Genomic DNA, 15634 nt, shown 5'->3' with positions numbered 1-15634 from the left:
ATTCCTGAGGTACCCTCTCCACCGCACCTAGGATGAGGAGGCGCGTCACCTCCTGACTTAGGAGGAGGGCGTGCTCTGGGTCCTCTGGGGCACCCCAGGATGGAGGATGGTGCAGTGGGGGTGAAACGAACTGCAGCTTGTACCCCTCGGAGATGGTACTGAGGACCCACCGGTCCGACGTTATATGGGACCAACGCACTCTGAAGGCTGATAAACGGTTGCCAAAAACCAACTTTATTAACTGGGGGGGGTTCCCTGGTAACAGGCCAAGTGGCCCCCCGCAAATAGTCAAAAACGCCTCTTGCCCTTCAAGGATCCAGGGCATGGGGCCGAACGGGACTGGTGCTGTGACCTGCATCTCTGGTCCCTAGGCCTCTTGGCCGGGGGCTCATACCTGCCCCTTGCGGGGGGAGCCGAGGGCTGCGGTCTGGGTTTGTCTTTGGCTGGCGGGACATAAGACCGAGCGTCTGCAGGGGGGTGCGGGAGTCCTTCATCCCATGCAGATGAGTGTCCATCTGGTCTGCAAATAATGCCTTGCCGTCAAATGGCAGGTCTTGCATCAAGGGCTAGGATTCCATTGACAGCCCGGACAGCGAAAGCCACGACGCCCGTCGCATAGAGATAGCCAAGGCCATTGAATGAGCCGCCGTGTCAGCTGCATCCGAGGCGGCCTGGAGAGCTGCTTTCGCTGCCGCCGCACCCTCTTCAACCAGAGCTCAAAACTCCTTCCTGTCCTGCTCTTGGAGGGAGGGCTCGAATTTTGGTAGGGATCCCCACAAGCTGAAGTCGTATCTGCTCAGGAGCACGTGGTGGTTTGCCACCCTGAGCTGGAAATTGGCAGAGGAATAAACTTTTTTCCCAAAAGTGTCCAGTCTCCTGGCATCCTTGTCCTTGGGGGTTGGCGCGGGTTGGCCGTGTCTTTCGCGGTGGTTGACCGCCACCAGTGAGTTCGGGGTAGGATGAGTGTAGAGGTACTCATGCCCCTTCGTTGGCACGAAGTACTTCCGCTCTGCCTTCTTGGAAATGGGCAGCAGAGAGGATGGGGTTTGCCATAGACCAGTCGAGATGTTGGCCACCCCCTGGTGAAGCGGCAGTGCCACACAGCCCGGTGCCGAGGAGGAGAGGACGTTGAACAAATTGTCCGATGGCTCCTCCATCTCCTCCGCCTGCAGCTGGAGGTTGGCGGCTACATGCCGGGGGAGCTCCTGATGCGCCTTGAAATCCTCCTGAGAAGGAGGGAGCAGTGCCGCTATGGACTCGTCCAGTGCCGATGGGACGGCCCTTAGGGCATCAGGCGGTGCTGGCAGGTCGCACTCCGCGTCCGGGTCTGGGTGCGGTGCCAGTGGTGCGGCACCCGAGGACTGCTCTCGGTGCCGAGGCGGGGACGACGAGGGCGCTTGGGATGCCCCAGCTACGGAGTGGGGCCTCGGCCTCGTTGGTGCGGGCGCCTGGGGCCACAGTGCCCACTGGCACCACTGTCCTTGCCATGGCGCCCCTTGCCACTGAGCCGCCTGGGGTCCTACCAGGGTCACCTGTTCCTGGGGAACGGTGTGGCCCGGGGAAGGACGGCTGGGAGCAGAGACAGAGGTGGCCAAGGAGTGCACGGTGCCGTAGGAACGGCTCGACCGGTGCCGTCAGATCCTGCCCCAGGACTTAGACCTCGATGACGATGAGATGTAGACGTCGGAGGTAGTACCCCTGGAGTCCCGTCGGTGACCGCGGCTACGACGCCGCGGTGCTGGTGACTGCCGGGATGCACTCCGAGCATGGCGCGCATCGCGGTATGATCGGCGGTGCCGATGGCGTCGAGACCTGCTATCGCTGTGGCTGGACGAGGAGCGTTGATGCTTCCTGTCCCAGCGCCTGCGGCCCCTTTGGGTCGAGAAAGACTCCGGCGACTCGCTCCCAAGCGAGCCCGACAACAGAGTGGAGGTCTGTCGCGGGCTACGGGAAGGCCCGGCGGATCGAGCGGAGACGTCGACCGCCGACCTGGCCGGTGAGGGCTGGTGAGCGCCCAACGGTGGCTTCCCTCGGGACCGGGGCCCCAGCTCGGGTGGCCCGCTCGGTACCGGCATGACGAGGATGTAGCGCGCTGCCTGGGCTGCCTCCGGCGTCGACGGAACCCTCATCGTCGGGGAGGCGCACGCGGACGGGGCCGGACTACTCCGCTCCGCACGAGTTGGAGGTCTGGGTCCCAAGGGGGATCGTGGGCTGGCCAACTCGGGTCCGGCCTGACCCCTGTCCTTGTCTCGGCGCCGCTGGATCTTGCCTTGCTTCTTGGCAGGGGAGCGGTGCCGACTGGTGGATGGGGCTTCGCTCCGCACCGAGGACGCGGTGCCCAACGCCGGGTTGGGTCAGCGCGCCGCTGCCGGGGCCAATGCCGACTCCATAAGCAGGGCCCGGAGTCGGATCTCGCGTTCAGTTCTGGGTTTAAAGGACTTACAAATTTTACACCACTCACTTACGTGAGCCTCGCCCAGACAGCGAAGACACTCAGAGTGTGGATCGCTTCTGGGCATGGAATTGCGACAGGAGTCGCACGACTTGAAGCCTGGGGCTCGGGGCATGTCCCGGGTCAGGCTACTAACTGCAGAACTAGTAACAGTTGAGGATCGTACTACCAAGGATAGAAGCTACAGCAATGCTGGAGCACAAGTTCCGACTACCTTCACTGGCGGCAAGAAGGAACTGAGGGTGGGGGGAGCGCGCAGCCCCCTTTATGGTGCGATATAGAGGCGCCTCTCCAGGGGTCGCAGCGGGGCTCCCCCACTACGGGTACTGCTAAGGGAAAAACTTCCGGCACCGGTGCACGTGGTGAGCACGCACACCTCCTGTGGAATACACATGAGCAATCACTCGAAGAAGAACTGGGTATATTTAGTTAGGAAAAGAGGAGATTGAGGGGGGACATAACAGCAATCTTAAAATACTTGAAAAGTTGTCATAAAAAAAGAGGGAGAAATGTTGTTCTCTCTTGCCACAGAGGGCAGGACAAGAGGCAATGGATTCAAACTACTGCAAAGCAGATTTAGATTAAATCTCAGGATAAACTTCCTAACTGTAAGAAGAGTAGGACAACGGAACAGACTGCCTAGGGAGGTTATGGAAGCTCCTTCATTCGAGGTTTTCAAAAGGAGGCTGGAGCCATCTGTCTTGGATGGTTTAGACACAACAAATCTTGCACCTTGGCAGGGGGTTAGACTAGATGACCCTTGCGGTCCCTTCTAACCCTATGGTTCTATGATACTTAGAGACTGATCAAGTCACTCCTTAATCTTCTCTTTGTTAACCTAGAAAGATTGAGCTCCTTCAGTCTATCACTATAAAGCAGGTTTTCTAATCCTTGAATCATTCTCATTACTCTTCTCTGAACCTTCTCCAATTCATCAACATCCTTCTTGAATTGTGGGCACCAGAACTGGACACAGGATTCCAGCAGCGGTTGCATGAGCCCCAAATATAGAGGTAAAATAACCTCTGTACTCCTACTCGAGATTTCCACTTATGCATCCCAGGATTGCCTTAACTCTTTTGGCCACAGCATCACGTTGGGAACTCACGTTCAGCTTATTATCCACCACAACCCCCAAATCCCTGTCTCCCAGGATAGAGCCAATTCTCCCGTAAGTTGGGCCTGCACTCTTTGTTCCTAGAGGTAGACCTGTAACCTTTAACATGTAACCATATTAAAACGCAGACTGTTTGCCTGGAGTTTGTCTGAGGTGAACCTTCCCCCCAACTTCCTTAGGAGCAGCAATTCACAGGCTCTGGAGGGAGCTGTGTTTATCCCTTCTTGTCCAAAGGGAAGGCAGTTGTTAGGAATGAACAGATGGGGTGAGAGTTTTAATGACAGAAGGAAAGAAAGGATCCTCAGCACTTCTCTTCCTCAGGATAAAACCACAGAGTTGGGGCAGTACTCACCAGGAGAGGGAGGAGGGGGGGAAGGAAAATCTTGTGACAAGAAGAATCTGAGCTGAACTTTCCTGGGGAAATGCTACCAGCCAAGGAAATTTCCTTTCAATTGCCACGAATGAGGCTCTTCCCCCCATACGGGCAGGACAGGAGTGACCACTGTCCGCATATCACATCCAGAAGCACCCTTCTCCTGGTTCTATGGGAGCTCTTCGTTATGATTTCCCATGCCTACCACCTGGCTGAGGTCAATGTAAGAGGGAAAGCTTGTCACAGTTACCTGCTAACTGAGGTAGGCAAATGCTTCCCAATGATACAGTACTGTTCCCCTAGACAGGTATCATTTCTGAATGCACCTCCACTTCCTCCCCAGCCCTGAGCACAGATAGGTCTGAAGGAGCACCCAGCTACCCAGGCTGAACAGATAAGAAGTTCTCATAGAATCAGTTCCCACTGCGCTGAAATCATCCTCAAAGCCCCCTAGGTTAACTTCAAGGACCAGAAGCCTCCAGCCAAAACCTACAAGGATGTCAGCCATTTGCGTGTACCAGAGAAGTGCTGTGAACCTGGCTGGAGCTCAGATCTCAAAGGAGCTGGGTAAATCATATTGGCTCAAGAGCACCTCCTGCTGGGCAGCTTGAGCACTGGTTGTAAAGCGTGTAAGATGACAGCGTAGGGAAAACACAAACAAACAGCAGGGAGTGGGGGAGGCTGGGAGCCCAACGGTTAACTCTACTGGAGGCAGAGATCCAAGATAAACAAAGAGTGCCTTTCAGCTTCCATCAGCCGGATGCATCTTCCTAATCCAAGGGGAGCTCACATCTGGGTTTATTCATAGGCAAAGTGGAGGAGATCTCCGCTCACCAGTCTCCGGGAGGACCGCCTAGCTGTGCGGCACTAAGAACAGGGAAGGCTTCCATCAAAGCCAGATCCTTGGCTTCAAAGGTCACAGACGATGGGGAGGGTGGAGCTAAAGGAACAACCTACTGATTTAGCTGCTGCCTTGCACTGAAGGTTTATGCTTTATACTCCCCTGCTGAACCTGCCAGCCAGCACGTTACTGCCAAATGGCCACGGCTGGGGAAAGTGGCAGCCCTTATGTCCTTTAGGGCAGTTCCAGCTACAGGGAGGCAACAGGTGTTAGAGCATCTCAACAGCCCCCATGTAGCTTCCAGACACTGGGGCACCCTCAAGGCCGGAAGGTCACAGCCACCGAACCCACAGCAGACAAGGCTGCTGGGGGCGGGGAGGAGAAGCAGACACAGCTTCTCATCTCAGCATGACCTGCCTTTTCCAGGTCCCCAGTGGACAGCACAACCTAAGGGAAAGCATGAACAAAAGCATGAACAGCAGCCACTGTACTACTGCCCCAGGATGGGCCTCTCCCTCGCCTCCTCACCTTTCCTGTAGGGAGCAGAGTCCTTTCAGTTAGGACGGTCCTGGCTCCCCAGCTCCCTGACCCCATGTGACCCTAATCCCCCTGCTATATTCCCAGCAGTCCCAGGACTACCAGTTTGGATGGAAGGCACCAGGGACCCTGTGTTTTCTGAAGAGGCAGGACAGGTTCTGAGGGATCTCAGGAGGTGTGAAGAGCTGAGTAATCTCACTGAGCATCGCAACCTGGTCCTTCCCTCCTCAGGAATAGCTGGGACTTACAAACCTGCTTTCAGAGTCTCTCCAGCCTCCACTATATTGTTACTGTTAATAGTGATTACTAAATCTCCTGCTCAGGGAAAAACGCAAAACTCCTCTGCACCTTCCATCAAGGATTTCAAACCAGCCCCAGGAGCTGAGCAAATATCATCTCCCATATTGTGGGGAAACCGAGGCACGGGGAGGGCAGGGATTTACCCAAGGACACACAGCAGGTCTGTAGCAGAGCCAGGAACAGAACACAGGACTCATAGTTGCCAGTCCCTGTCTGCTTTGTTGTGCTTTGCAGGGGCTGAGCAGACAAGGAAGCTGAGATGGGATGTGGCCCTTACCTTTCGTCCCAGGGGGCTGCAGGTTGTCTCCTGTCAGTGAGCACCAGCCGACAGGAAAGATGTCCCTGGAGTCGTAGCGGCACCAGTAATCGAATGCACCTCTCCAGCCATCGAACGTCACGAGGACCTCGGAGCCTCTCACCTCCCCAATGGTGGCCGGGCAGATGAAGTGTGGGTTCTTCCTGTCCACTGCCTCCAGCTTCATGCCCGTCTTGAAGAAGTTTTGGGATGGAGACGGTGGCTCCTACAGGGGAGGGTTCAGAAAGGTGGTTACAAAAGAGGTAGTGTGTGTCGGTGTCTCCTGGGCTTGGATTAATCCCCTCCCTACATCATCACAAGAGCAGGGCTAGATGGAGCCAGAACCAATTCAGCTCCATGTCAGAGGGTAAAGGAGGTGGCTCCAGTTTATACCAGGACTGGTTTAAAATGTGCACCTCTAGGCAAGGCCTCTAGTTATGGCACCCTGTGCCTGCTGCACTCAGGACCAGACAAACCGGGTGACAGAATGCAGCTACCCTGTGACAACTCCTCAGTGGCACACTGATGCGAGAAAGTGTCACAGGCAGCCCCGCTTTCAGAGTTCCCAGTAAATCAGGCTCTCTTGCTTAAACACCATCCTTCCTTGGAGCGGCTTTATTCCCAAACACAGTTCTCTGAATCCCCACAAAATCCCAACCATAGTACAATTCCCACACCCAGTGTATATAGCCCTTAAAACCCCACTTTTCCCAGTGGGCACCGTCTACCTCTCTGCTTTCACACCGCACACTGGTATCTTCGGTCACACCTAAGCTTCTGCTCAGCCCTCTTCTGTCCCTCCACCAGCACAGCCACCCCAGGCCTTCCCACTGGAGTGTAACCCTGCTCTTCCCAGGGCGAACCCCCCCAGCCTCTCTGCTGGGAGCATCCCTCACTGCCCGGCCCTCTCAAGGCTCCTCTGGGCCCACCTCTCTCTCATGGAGACGTCAGCGGGTAAGTCCTCCACTGCTCTCCCGCCTTTGGCCCTCTCCAGCTTCAAATCATAGGCACCTCCCACTGCCTCCAGCTCTCCGGTTTGGGCACGCCAGCTAGCAAACCTCTCTTGCTGCTCTCCTTGTCTTCAGCCTTCTCCCAGGGACAACTTTCTGCTTCCTTCTGGAACCTTCCACGGTCCCCTGGTAGCTCTCACCCGCCCGACTCCCACTCAGGCAGCTCTGATTCACCAGGTCTCACTGGGACTCTTCTTCATTGGCCAAACTGGAGCACCACCTCACAGGGTCCCAGAGCTCGGGTTCCAGCCCGAGCCAGAATGTCTACATCACAATTAAACAGCCCCTTAGCCCGAGCCCCGTGAGCCGGAGTCAGCTGGCACGGGCCAACCGCAGGCGTCTAACTGCACTACACACCAGAGAGCTGGCCTGGGTGTCCTGTGCCAAGGGGAGCCCTTTGCACGCAATACGATACCTTGTGAAAAATCCGGAGAGGAGCCATCTCTGCTCCATTCAGAGTTTTCAGGAGGAACATGGGCCAAGAGGAGGCATTCAGCCGAAAACCTGCAGAACAGATGCAGAGATGGAGACTATTAAATATCGGTGGGGCCCATTGGGTGAGGCAGAACCCAGGTTGCTCTGATGAACACCTTGCATATCACACCCTCTCCACACTATTCATCCAGTCTCAGCCTTCATGCACCTTAGGATCCCCCAGCATTTTCCTCTGAAAACGGGAGAGCTAGGAATGGCCCTATACGCAAACTGGATTATGTCAGCCGCGGGTCCCCACTTGGAAACAATCAGACATGGCTGTGATTTTGTTCATTGTAATAAAAGCCCCTGCCCTGGCCCTGCTCACAAAGCACTTTGCATGGAATTAGTGTTTGCACATGGCAGTCAACTGGGCGCAGAGAAGACATCAATGGGCAAGGACAGGGTCAGGCCCATGATGTTATCCCTGGTGCATACATCCATCCTATGGAGGCCAGCAGCTTCCTTGCTGACCTTTCACCCACACAGAGGTGAGTCGCAAGCAGCTAAGATACAGGCATAGGTAGGAGCTGGGCTGGGCAAGATGGTGACAGCAATTGGTACCAATACCATGCTGGGCCCCTGGGTATCAGGAATGCCCATGGAAGTACCAGGAAGGGGCTTCTGGGGAGCAGAGGGATATGTTGAGGAGAAAGAGGGTTTCCATGTGTTACTGATGAGCATAGGCGCCGACTCTGTGGGTGCTCTGGGGCTGGGTAAAAATCGTCAGGCCCCTATCAGCATTCCCCCCTCCCCCTAGCATCTTCTGCCCGCCGGCAGGCCCTGCCAATCAGCGCCTTCCCTTCCCTCCCCGCGCCTCCCGCCCGTCGCGATCAGCTGTTTCGCGGCATGCAGGAGGCTCAGGGGGGAGGGGGAGGTTGGAGGAGCGAGAACGCAGCGCACTCGGGGGAGGGGGCAGAACGGGGTGGGAAGAGGCAGGGTGGGGGTGGGAAAAGGTAGAGTGGGGTGGGGCCTGGGGCAAAGCCGGGGGTCGAGCACCCCCGCAGCACATTGAAAGTCGGCGCCTGTACTGATGAGTTCCTGAGAAGCTAAACTATTAGCAAGTATGAAAATGCATCATGTCTGAACAGCAATGCCAGCAGCCAATGCTTCCCACCCCACACGTGCCAGCACCACAAGGGGGAAAGGAAGGGGAACTACGAGGCTTGTTCTTTTTAGTGGTTGACATTATTGATCCCAGAAAGGCCAGGCTCTCAGTCCTATTTGGAGAGTACAGAAAAAAAGACAAAAAGGAATAAAAGAACAAAGGAGAAGAGAGAAAATGGAGGTTACAGAAATTGTGCTAGGATATGGGGTGAGGGAGCACTCCTCTGCTAGCCCATTACCATGGGCATTCCGCCAATGCAAAGTGGGAAGCCCCGGGGGCGGTGGGGGGGAAGCCGGCAGCCACAGGAAGTGCAGACCCTGAAAGCATGCTCACAAGAGGAGTCCAGTGCCAGTGCCTTGGCTTGACAGCCTGGCACCTCAGCGCCAAAGGGTCAATTTCTGATGCTTAGCAAGGGGCTGCCCTTTACATCCTTACAGCATTTCAGAGTTAACCCTGGGTCTGGATTTCCACGGACAGTTCCCTGGGAACTGCAGCGGTGATGACCACAGGGGGAAGTTTTGCCATTGTAGACAGGGCCTGAGTGCCAGAGATGTCCCAACGAGCTAAGTCAAAGCTGGCGTTTTATCTACGCCAGGGTTCTCAAACGTCCTTGCATCGTGACCCCCCCGTCTGACAAAAAAAATTACTACACAGCCCCAGGAGACCAAAGCCTGAGCCCACCCAAGCCCTGCCGCCCACTGGGGGAAAGGGGGGGACAAAGCCAAAGCCCTGCCTCCCCAGGTCGAAGTCCTTGCTCTTTGGCCCCCGGCAGTGGGGCTTGGGCTTTGGGCCCCAGCAAATCTAATGTTAGCCCTGACGACCCCATTAAAATGGGATCACGATCCACTTTGGGGTCCCGACCCAGAGTTTGAAAACCGCTGATCTACGCAGTTCTGTCCTGGAACCCGGGAAACAGGGCATGAAAACCAGCTGGTCAGGTAAGCTTGGGAAAGGGGAGAACCTCCCCCCAGCCTCAAGTTCACCAGCAAGCAGCCGCATCTATTCATGCTACCAAGAAACAACAGCTGAACAATGGAGCTTCAGTAGGCATGAAAGACACCAAGTGAGAGACTTGGCATTTAGTGCCACATACACATGCCAGGCTTTGGTGCTCTGTGAAGAGGGAGCAGAGGGCCAGCAGCTCAGGAGTGTGGTTTGTTACCTGTACTTGGGCTATGAGAGATCAGCAGATAAGGGGGTGACTATCTGCCACCTCTTGTCCCCAACCCTGCCTCTACGACAGATCACAAGGGTAACCAGGTCAGTGACACGGACTGTCCCATCAGGACCCAGCATGATAGATGCTCCACATCCAGTTCAAACTACCTACCACCTACAGAGCCACATGAGATGAGCTGGAAGTCTGTAACATGATTACTCTTATTGCCCTCTGGTGGCAGACCGAGGAATAGCACAAACACCTCTGTCTCAGGCCCAAAACAGACCCTTGGGCTTTATATGCAAAATATGCATGTGGGCATGTCCAGGTAACTGCACACGCACAAGATACAGCTGCCCCTATTGAGTGGCATCTTATCTCGGGCTGCCTACTGTGGGGAGGCAACAGCAGATTTTATGGGCACAATGCTGGTACTTCATTTATTAAAAATGAGGCTCAATCAAACGTTGACAGACATAGCAGATCTGACTCGCCTGTTAGTGGGAGAGGTACAATGCATCAGAAATGATCAGCTTGCTCATGGCAGGAAGATCCATAGAGGCCAGACTCCAATTTGTTATGTAGCATTTGGAGGAAGTGAACTGCCTCTCAACCTCACCCTCTGAGTCCCCATCTCTGCAGGCAGGTCTTAGCTGCTATGACCCATTGGAAATGACAAGGCAACAAGACTCATGGGGTCCAGCCAATAAGCCAGACCTGGGCCTCTACACTGTATGCTCCAAAGCTCCAGTTTGGGACCACTTCAACAGCCAAAGGAACCTTATTTCTCACAGACTAGGCTCTCCAAAGCTGGTTCATTCTGACAGAGATGTGCAGGAAGTAACTCCATACAGGGTTTTTACCTCAGCTGAGTGAAGTGAGTGGCTATGATCAAAGACTGAGATTTCTCATGCCAGTGTCTTCTGCACTGAACTGGGTTAGGGACTCATAGGGCCAGATCCTCAGCAGACACACATCAGTGTGGTCTGGGGAACCCACAATCACGGCGCCCTGTGCTGGCAGTGATCTAGGACTCTCATACCCTCACGTGGTAAGGTGTGTGGCTTCCATCCCACACCACTCCCTTCCCTGCCAAGATCCCTCTTCTTTTGCTCCCCATTCCCAAGTCACGGCTAGCTGGCAGCCTACACAGTATGTCCACCTGACCCTCCAGAGGGCACTTTAGGGGAAATGGTCTCCACTGCACAGTCTCATATGCAAGTCCTTCATCTTCCACCACCGTTCAGCCTGGTACACTTCTACAGGGACGTGCTAACTGGATGGGTTCTTTATAGGAACATCTCATGGGGACCTGGCAGCTGCCATTCATGTGAACTGGGACAGAGTCAACATCAGTTTGGCTCACTGGAGACCCATTTGGCCACTGCTAAGGAGTGAAGTGGTGTTTAACTGAGAGATAAGAAAGCGCCATTTATAGAACTGTAGCCAAATAAAGTTTAAAAACAACAACGATGAAATGCTGTGTCTGTCCCTTTCATTCAAGGCAGGACTGAGAGTTATTTGAAGCAGATGTATTTTTTTTCCTTTAAATGGCCTCAGTTAGTCTGCTGCCCAGCAGGGAGTCCTAATTAAGAGGAGTGGAATAATTTAAACCCATCCAGCTGGTGCTCCAGCCAGCGTCTACACTTGATACCCAATTCTCTGTGCTGGCCCGTAGTACATGGGCACAAGTATGCGTGGATGGCCGGAAAGTAAATGTAAAGTGCTGTGGGTTGAGGAGCAATGACTGAGCTGGACCCTCAAACTTCTCTTTGGTTCTTCTCTACATTACACTTGAAAGGGTCCAATAAGGCACCCTCCATCCTATGGCTCATGACCATGCTCTGAACACGATGGAAGTGAGGCCTGGTCTACACTAGGGGGTGGGAATCGATCTAAGTTACGCAACTGCAGCTATGTGACTTCAGTGGTGTCTTCACTGCGGTAAGTTGACGGCTGACGCTCTCCCGTCGACTCTGCCTGCGCCTCTTGCCCTGGTGGAGTACCGGAGTCAATGGGAGAGCACTCAGCGGTCGATTTATCATGTATTGACCCCTGCTGGATCGATCGCTGCCCACTGATCCAGCGGGTAATGTAGACAAGCCCTGAGAGAGAAGGGCTGATGGCGTGAAAAGAGTATATTGTGTTTCACAGATTTTTAATAGTAGGTAACTTGCAAGTTAGATTGGCCACCACTCGCACCAATGTTCCCTCTAATTTTTTCCATCCAGGTGTGGAATACATTTTGTTATGTGCACCAAGGTATGTGTGGATGTGCGCCATCAGTAGAAACAAAAGAACTAGATATAATATATATATTTTAAAAGTTACCATAGGGATAATTAATTACTCCAGCCAGGACAAGTTAAGGCATTTTAGAACTCACGACTCACTGAATTAAACTTAAGTGCAAGAGAGAAATAAAAATGATGAAATGCATTGACCAGTCAAAACACTAAAATAACACACTTCGAAAGAATAAAATTACAGAGAATATATGTGCATTGCAGGAAGAACCAAGAAGTAACAACAACATTAATGCAAGTATGTGTTGGGAGGTGAGTGAGACACATAGTGTGAGAGTGTGCGTTTGTGTGCGTTGTCTCTTTAAGACATTCATGGAAAGCTCTCCTGATCTGTCCTGAGCCCTGTTGTCTCCCCACCCCAGAGATGGGGTACTGGGGGAGGGGGGGGGGGAAAGGGGGAAGAGACTGTGTGAGCTGGTTGCTGGGGAAATCTCAGAAACAGTGCACTGTCTCTTTAAGAAAGGCACTCAACCACTCACCATTCAGACCTCAGACGCTCTGAGTCCTCCTGAGCCAGGCTGTCCCCTCTGCCCTGCTCTGTGGAGATGGGGTACCGGGGCAGGGGGACACCCTGACATTAGCACGCTCCTCCCCTCCACCCCTGCTCTGCACAGCCAGCAGGAGAGTCCCGGGGGGAGGGGCACCTGAACACACGCTGCCAACTGTGCATGGTCTCTAATCAGCTGGGCGGCATTTGAATCTCTCCTGCGCAGCCGCCCAAGCGCGCAGCTTACAGGTAACGCAGGTGGTGGCCCAAAGTCACAAGCAGTGGCCCATGGTCAGGCCAGCCTAGAGCTGTGTGGTGGGACTGAGGGTGTCTGCACAGTAGATTCACTCGCGTGGTCTGCACATGGGGCTAAGCCTCCGGGCTGGCGTAGCCCAGGTGTGAGCAGCCACACAAGAGTCAGTGAGTCCACACTGGTACTCCACTCACCTGTGGGAGGTGCTAGGACTTCTGGTCATATCCCATGGTTCTTAGCACCTCAGTAAGCTGAGCCACTCTGATTCCCAGTGCATTGTGGGAGAACCTGTCTGTTCTGTGCGTGGAGGGAAGTCAGGTTAGTGACAGCCCCTTGGTAAGTATACATAATGAAACAAGCCCTGGTAGGCGAGTACAGTCCATGCCTTCCTGTACTGAGCAGGGAAAGCAAAAAGGGTACTAGGTATCCCCCCACAGCTTGTGGCTGTTTTCCATTGGTCGGATGACAGGATTTCAGGCTCACCCAGAGGCGGCTGCAGCATCCCTCCATTCTTCTCGCAGTTCCCTATGGGCTGGATTTCAGCAGAGTCCACCAGCCGCCAGAAGTCATTCTTGTTGTCACTGCCATCGAGACGCAGGCGCAGCCGTGCGCCTGTCAGCCCCACCACAGTGGCGATGCAGGTGGAGGTGGTGTTTCTGGGGTCCTGGGCTTCTAGTTTCATGCTGATCTTGAATTCATTGCTGGGCGGAGTGTACGACTGCAGAGAACAAGAGCCAGGACTTCACATATGCCCCATTTCCTTCCCATAACCCCAGCCCCAAGACTCACTGCTCCTGGCAGCTGAGGATGGACAGTGCCCTCCATGCCAATGCTGAAACAGGTGCCACAGAGAGCAGCAAGGAGAGCTCAGTGAACGAAGGCCCTGGCACCCAGCCACCCACAATCTATCGCCTTTCGCCACAAGTTTCACCTTGAGGCAGCTCCTTTTCTGGGGCCTTGCCCCATCTGAGACACCCACCAGCATAACACACAAGGGGCTATTTAACAGCCCCCAAACACACACAGACTGTCTTTTGCTTTTGAAACACAATAAAACCAGTACATTTGGAGTGGGTAAGTGAGGAGCTCCAAGCACTAGCCTGCACCAGCTGTAGCACAGGCTTATCTTGGAACTCCACAGACAGTTCAGCTGAGGCATCTTCACCCACCCCCTCCTGCTAGCTCTGTCCTGGGCCCTCACATCAACTTGACTGATGATTTTGGCAGCCCGCAAGCCAGGCAACACAGCCAGATACTGGATACTACAGCCCAGGAGACAGTCAAACAGCTTACCGAGATCCAGGGAATTTTGCAGAAGGGAAGCTGTTCAAGAAACTCCCTTTACTGGCATGCATCCAGTGAAATCTAAATCATAACTACACTTTGCAATGATCCAGCTTATATACACTTCCCTCCAGCACCTGAGCTCAGCAGAGACACAGAGCTTTGATGCTCCCACCCATCCACATCTGAGAGTTAAGTCCCCTGGGTTATTCTATACATTTATACAAGCCATGAACGTTATCTCTTTTATCTTTGCTTAACCACGCACAGTCCTGCCAAGGGTCTGCTTTCCCTGCTGCTCCTCCCTCTTGGATTAAAGGGCCAGAGCCTATTCAAAGGCTTGTCCTGAATTGGAGCTCTAGGATCACAAACAGACCCTCGCCCCCTGCACCCAAGACGCCACCCAACAAATTACCTGCTTGAAGCAATGGGCAGGAGCTGGGATGGCACATGTTTCTTTCAGGTATTTATCCCAGGTGAAGTGACCTGCAAAGAGGGGGGGAAAGGGGATTAAAATGGGACCCTAGAAAACAGCAAAAAGCTCAGGAAAACAGCAACCCAGGGCTCCTTACACCATTATTGCCAGATCTATACCCGAGACGAGAAGAACTGGCTTGAATTGGCCTGTCCTCTGCACCGCCCAAGTCCTGGATTTCCAGGCTGGAGGGGGGAGGTGTTAGCATTGTGTTGGGTACAAGCTGCTTTTCTCACTGATCTCACAAACCCATAGGCTGCATGATGATGTAAGCTGCCAGAGGAGAAAGCAGAGTTTCCTAGCGAATTGCTCCTTCAGGCCATACATTAAACACACTGCTCAGTCTTGGAATTAAGAACAAGTCACTGAAGGATGAGATCTCAATCCCCCCCCCCCCTCCCCGTCATAAACAGATAGTTAAGGGTTAATGCCTCTTTTACCTGTAAAGGGTTAAGAAGTTCACCTAGCCTAGCTGACACCTGACCAGAGGAACCAATGGGAGGACAAGCTGGTTCAAAGGGAAGGAGGGAAGTTCCCTTTGTCTAAGTCAGAGTTTCACTTTTGACTGGAGTGGGAAAGCTCCAGAATTCAGCCCCTTATCAAGTAGTGAGTATTAGTGAAGGGAATAAATAGGTTTATGTTTATTTCTTTGTAACTTTTCTTGTGCAATTAGAGGAATAATCAAATTGGGTGTTTGGGTATTTTTTGTGTAAGTTTTTGCCCAGGGGAACATCCTCTGTGTTTGGAATCTGTTGTCTGTGAGAGTAGCTGGTATGCTAATCTCTCCCGGAGGGATTTCTTTTACCTTTCTCTTCTTTAATTAAAAGGTTTTTTTAATAACCTGATTGATTTTTCCTTGTTTTTAGATCCAAGGGGTTGGATCTGGATCCACCAGGAGTTGGTGGGAGAGAGGAGGGGGGATGGTTAATTTCTCCTTGTTTTAAGATCCAAGGGGTTTGGATCTGTGTTCACCAGGAAATTGGTGAAGTCTCTCAAGGCTACCCAGGGAAGGGAATTAGTGCTTGGGAGTGGTGGCAGCCAGACCAGATCTAAGCTGTTAATTGAGCTTAGAGCTTCTCATGCAGGTCCCCCACATCTGTACCCTAAAGTTCAGAGTGGGGAAGGAACCTTGACACCCTCTTAGCCGGGGCTCTTTTTCCTCT

At 53.5% G+C, this 15634-nt stretch overlaps 1 protein-coding gene across 1 annotated transcript in view; it reads right to left on the bottom strand.

Moving 5' to 3' along the window:
• SCMH1 (Scm polycomb group protein homolog 1) overlaps positions 1-15634 on the bottom strand; it is an 86242-nt gene that overhangs the window by 60731 nt on the left and 9877 nt on the right. Inside the window, exons 3-6 of the mRNA XM_065421577.1 lie at positions 14412-14482; positions 13196-13430; positions 7341-7429; positions 5898-6141 (exon numbers count right to left, since the gene is read on the bottom strand). Of these exons, the coding sequence (XP_065277649.1) occupies positions 5898-6141; positions 7341-7429; positions 13196-13430; positions 14412-14482 (639 nt within the window). The remainder of the gene's footprint in view (positions 1-5897; positions 6142-7340; positions 7430-13195; positions 13431-14411; positions 14483-15634) is intronic.

The sequence above is a fragment of the Emys orbicularis genome, chromosome 23, assembly GCF_028017835.1.
Source record: "Emys orbicularis isolate rEmyOrb1 chromosome 23, rEmyOrb1.hap1, whole genome shotgun sequence".
NCBI lineage: Eukaryota > Metazoa > Chordata > Testudines > Emydidae > Emys > Emys orbicularis.
Note: the sequence above shows the minus strand (reverse complement) of the source record. Positions and strands in the feature narration are given on the sequence as shown.